Below are 5,000 nucleotides of genomic sequence, written 5' to 3' on the forward strand. Positions count from 1 at the left end.
ACAAAGCAAAAAATGGCATAATTGGTCACACTGCAAGCTAAATCTTCAGTTTTGCCGTTACATTACAGCATTGCCTTTGTAAATCGTAAACAGTTCTTAAGAAGCCCTTAAACTGCCTTTAGGAAACATCACATTACTTAAATCTACTTTTTCCTAACTAATACTATTTTCTCATCATATGCTACACAACTGTTCGTATTAATAACAATGAAAAAGAACAGGAAGGAGTGTTTGAAGTATGTAACTTGTTGATAAAAGTATCAGAACCTAAAAGAGGAGAATGTATCTTACAACACAAAAATAATCTTTTCTTTTTTTTTTTTTTTTTTTTTTTTTTTTGAAACAAGCTGTGTTCCAGTGATGTTGGCTTTGGATATATGCAAAACAATTACAACACTAATTGGAACTTGAATCACTTGGTGTTTAACACTGACATTTTCCAGACACTTCTGTAATACTTTTTTTGCATGAATTCAGCTCGAGTTACACCTGTAGACTGAGATTGGACTAAGCAAACCAGCCTGTAAGTAATTTAGAACCGCAGGAAACTACCTGTATTACTGAAGATATTCTGGGTATGCTGGATATAATTTGGTCAGTGCAACTTTAATTAAAAGAACACTTGAGGCAGGGGGTGGGAAAAAGGTTTCTTCTTAGGCTTTGGATTTTTTTGTGTGATGCTTTAGAGTGATGCTATTTGCCATGATGTAAATTCCTAACAGAAAATTAACACTGCCCTGTATAAAAGAAACTAAAACTTTGCATGGGTATATAAAACTTCAAATTCAAGGCAAATAACAATAAATGGCATTATTTTACTTTCCCCTCATTGCTTTGTGTTCCCAGTATTAAAATACAAAAGAATCTAACAGTTTGCCTTGTCTGAAAGAAGAACAAGTGTTCTTGCATGCATGCAAACAGTGAGGCAATACACGGTGCAAGGTAAGAAAGCTGAAAAGGGTTTACCCTTTTTCTCCATGTATCTCCACAAACTGGAAAAAAAAAAAAAATCTCTCCCTCCCTGCATCCTTTGTGTTCTCCTGCACTGTCTCAAGAGGGTACAGATCTGCTGAAAAAATGCCCCCTGTACAGAACCACATGGTGTAAACATCTTGCACAGTCATTCTGGGATGACTGTGAGGTTCATGCCAAGCCTCAGCAGCCTGATAAGTTGTTTCAATACTGGGAGACCCCAGGGGTAGTTGGTACTTCTGCAAACTGGATGGAGCATCACATATATGCAGTGACCCCTAATGGTTAGAGCCTGACCAAGCCACACGAGTGTCATGGTCCCAGCCACAGGACCGCCTGGGGACCAACCCCTGAGTGGGTCTGACATTACCAATCGAATTCCAGAAAAATGCCCACCATTGGGCAGACAGTCACTTTGGGTGGAGCTATGCTCTTGTACTCCTTTGTCCAGCAGACAAGCATTGGGTCAGAAGGGGCAGAAAGAAAAGGGGTCCTGACCCCATTTCAAGAAGAGAAGACAGTTTGGATCCAGTCTCTGCTCCAGGGACTGCATTTTTCATTCATGATGAATGGCATTAGGGTCTTAGTTCAAGCAAAATACTGTAGACAATGCTGATGTTAGATAATTATTGCATAATTTATAATGTAAAAATCTTAATGTAAAAAAAAAAAAGCCTGTTCATGAATATCTACAAATTTCATGCAAGAAACATACAGCTTTAAGCCACAATCATTAAGGCAAGTGTTTTCATTTTAGCTTAGATTAATAGTTATATTGGGTTTATATGGCATCATATTTTCTCCTTCCCCCTCCTCAAAGGAAGAGGAGGGGGAGTGAGAGAACAATGTGGTGGAGTTTAATTGGACATCGGTGTGAAACCACCACAGTCCCTTTTGGTGCCCAATGTGGGCTCAAGAAATTAAAGATAAGGATGATAACTGGGAGAGGTATTGGTCAAGACACAGACTGGACATGGTCTAAAAATGTAATAGTTGTGAAGAATTTATGATGTAAAAGTTGTGAAGACTATGTGTTGCCGTAATGTGGTGAAGGGATGAGGGGTAGAATGTATGTAAATTGTCTGCATTGTTGGTGTTGTGTTGATGTTATGTTCATTTTGGTGTAGGGAATTTTTATTTTTTAAATGTATGTGAAGATTGTGATGAATGTGATAAAATTATATTTTAATGATAATTCTTCAATATGCTTTTCACAAAAGCATGGGGTAAAATGTATTGGGTTTATGTGGCATGGTTTTGGTAGTGGAGGGGCTGCAGGGATGGCCTCTGTGAACAGAGCCCAGCAGCTGCCCCATGTCAGATCAGAGCCAGCTCCAGATGGCTCCAAAAGGGACCTGCTGCTGGCCAGAGCCGGGCCAGTGAGCGATGTTGGTTGGGCCTCTGGGAGAGAGGATTGAAGAAAGGGGAAAGCAACTGCTGTGCAACAGCAGCTAGGAGAGAGGGGTAAGAAAATGTGAGAGAAGCAGCCCTGCAGCCCCAAGGTCAGTGCAGCAGGAGGGCAGGAGGTGCTCCAGGCACACAGCACAAGCTCCCCTGCGGCCTGTGGAGAGGCCCCTGGTGGAGCAGGCTGTCCCCCTGCAGCCCATGGGTCCCACACGGAGCAGATCTCCACGCTGCAGCCCGTGGAGGAGCCCCCGGTGGAGCAGGTGGATGTGGCCTGGAGGAGGCTGCGGCCCATGGAGAGCCCCCGCAGGAGCAGGCCCCGGGCCGGAGCTGCAGCCCGTGGAGAGGAGCCCACGCAGGAGCAGGGGGTCTGGGGGGAGCTGCCGCCCGTGGGGGACCCGTGCTGGAGCAGTTTGCTCCTGGGGGATGGACCCTGTGGTACGGAGCCATGCTGTAACAATGCTTGAGAAGCTGCTGCCTGTGAGCTGCTCAGGGGAGAGGAGGTAGAAAAAGGGGGGGGGGGGGGGGGGGGGGGAGGGGTGGATGTGGGATTAGTTTGCTTTTAGTTTCTCACTGCTCTAGTCTGTTAGTAATAGGCAATAAATTATATTAATCTCCCTATGTTGAGTCTGCTTTGCCCATGAAAGTAATTGGTGAGCAATCTCCCTGTTCTTATCTCAACTCTTGAGCCCTTTCCATCGTATTTTCTCTCCCATTGTCCTTTGAGGAGGGGGAGTGAGAGAGGAGTTGTAGTGGAGTTTAGCTGCCCACCAGGGTGAAATCACCACAGTTCTAAATATGTAATGGGATTATACATCTATGCAACAAACCTGTATTTCTAACTGCTGAACCACTTGCATTTGCACCCGACACTGAGCAGTGCTTCTGTCATCCAATGCATGTTCATTGTTAAGGTGCCTAGAGAAGAAAGAGAACACTAATAAAACAGTGTTAAGACGAGGAAAATTTCTTTATGAGTTCATTTTTCTCTCCTGTGCATATGGCTTCCATTAGTTTCAATAGGAGTTATGCAAAAAGATCTAGTTAGAACATGCCTTAGATACAACAATACAAAGTAACAAAATTGATTATTTCATTTAGTTCCACAAACTTTCTCAATGATGAATGCCAGATGCCCAGTTCCTATCTCCCAGACCACAGAAGCCATCTAAAAGCCAGTATAACTGGTTGTCCGTATTTGGTAGAGTCACTGAGCTGATTTCCACTCCCTGTCAGTGGTGTAGATGATCAGACAACCACCTTATAAATGATTCTTCAAAAGATATAATTGTTTTCAGGCTGCTTGAACTACTGTAAATTGATGTAGACTTTGTTTAGATTTCTCCACCTGTTCTTTAGTCATTAAAGCAAAAGCACCAACAGAATGTCCTTTCCCCCTTCCCAGAACAGAGCCAGGCATTACTGAAACCATAGGGGAACAATCTGAGGAAGAGGGCGCAAAGTAAAGGCACCACAAGGAATAACTATACACCTTACACACACAGCAAGCCTCCTGGGAGAGATTCAAGCTACGCAATCATGCCAGCTTAGCAGAACAAGCAATGCATAATGCAACCAGGAAGGAGAACCACAGTGGGTGAGTACAGGTACCTAAAGTGCCGACCAGACCCAAATGTCTGTGTCTCATATGATTCAACGGGGTGCACCTTTACAGAGCTCATTTAGTGCTGTTTATTTGGGTTTTGTTTTGTTTTATTTTGTTTTGTTTTGTTTGAAGGACAGTGATTTCTGTTTGTTCTTTTTCTTCTGTGATCAAAGAAATCCCTTTTGGAGCTTTTAGAGCGGTTTTGCTACTCTACTGAGAAGAAAACTTAAGGATCAGGCTAAAGAAGAAATGGGAGCAAAGGAGTTTTGCCTTTGAATGTGGATTTACTGGCTACTCCCCCTGTCTGCAAGAGGGGTAAGTTTTGTAGGTACTATAGTCACAGATGATCTCACAGCTGCGTGAACTATGATATCCATATCATAGAGGAAAGATATCTTCCCCCCTTTTATTTTTTAGCAGAATTATTTAGGGAACTATGCAGTTATTTGATTATTGATCTATGTAAAGAATGTGTTTTTCAGAAACAGGGTAAAAATAAGTGGGGACAGCATCCTAATTTTAGTATGATTTGTATCTTTAATTTAAATCATGACATCACAATTTAGGTCACAATGATAGAGTTTGCAGGTGAGCATAATACGACAGTCAGGTTCTGTTACCCTTGCACAAGGAATGGCTAGAGAAGATATAAGTAATTATGAAAGCTTTTTTGTTGTTGTACTTTTATTACAAAATTGTTTACTGGTGTACTTCCTTGTAGTTTATGCTAAGTGCAAGCATCACCAAGGACACATTTCCTGTGTGTGTGTCATAAAACCTACATTTAAAAAAAAAAAAAATCAATGGAACTGACTTCACTCTCCCTTCATGGGGAAAAATGCACGGTCAGTTTAAAAAGTAGATGACTTCGGAACATACCATTCTCTTGTTTTCTTGAATTTTTGATTCAAAAGAATTTTACTCCCTCCATTAATTATGCAGACACGATAGTGTGGGGTGTATTAATAAAATGGTTTAACATTTTCAGTTAATTGGATACAAAGCTGTCAGAAAAAGA

General features: G+C 41.8%; 1 protein-coding gene and 1 long non-coding RNA gene across 20 annotated transcripts in view; one reads left to right on the top strand and one right to left on the bottom strand.

Moving 5' to 3' along the window:
• The window catches only part of FOXP2 (forkhead box P2), a 440,428-nt gene that overhangs the window by 39,883 nt on the left and 395,545 nt on the right, over positions 1–5,000 (bottom strand). For all 16 annotated transcript variants that reach the window (XR_014578258.1, XM_083820640.1, XM_083820636.1 and 13 more), the window contains one exon: positions 3,207–3,294. Coding sequence is in view for 15 of the 16 variants with exons in the window: in XM_083820640.1 (XP_083676766.1) it covers positions 3,207–3,294 (88 nt within the window). In the remaining variant the exon portion in view is untranslated. The remainder of the gene's footprint in view (positions 1–3,206; positions 3,295–5,000) is intronic.
• Positions 1–5,000, top strand: part of LOC310892627 — a 16,114-nt gene that overhangs the window by 3,537 nt on the left and 7,577 nt on the right. For 2 of the 4 annotated variants that reach the window (XR_014578260.1, XR_014578261.1), the window contains exons 2-3: positions 3,782–3,973; positions 4,156–5,000. The exon at positions 4,156–5,000 is cut by the window's right edge and continues 7,577 nt beyond it. This is a non-coding gene — a long non-coding RNA (uncharacterized lncRNA). Of the gene's footprint in view, positions 1–347; positions 1,921–3,781; positions 3,974–4,155 lie in introns of all 4 variants that reach the window. The other 2 variants (XR_014578262.1, XR_014578263.1) reach the window with 2 other exon arrangements.

This window comes from Anser anser (genome assembly GCF_964211835.1).
Source record: "Anser anser genome assembly, chromosome: 1".
Taxonomy (NCBI): domain Eukaryota; kingdom Metazoa; phylum Chordata; class Aves; order Anseriformes; family Anatidae; genus Anser; species Anser anser.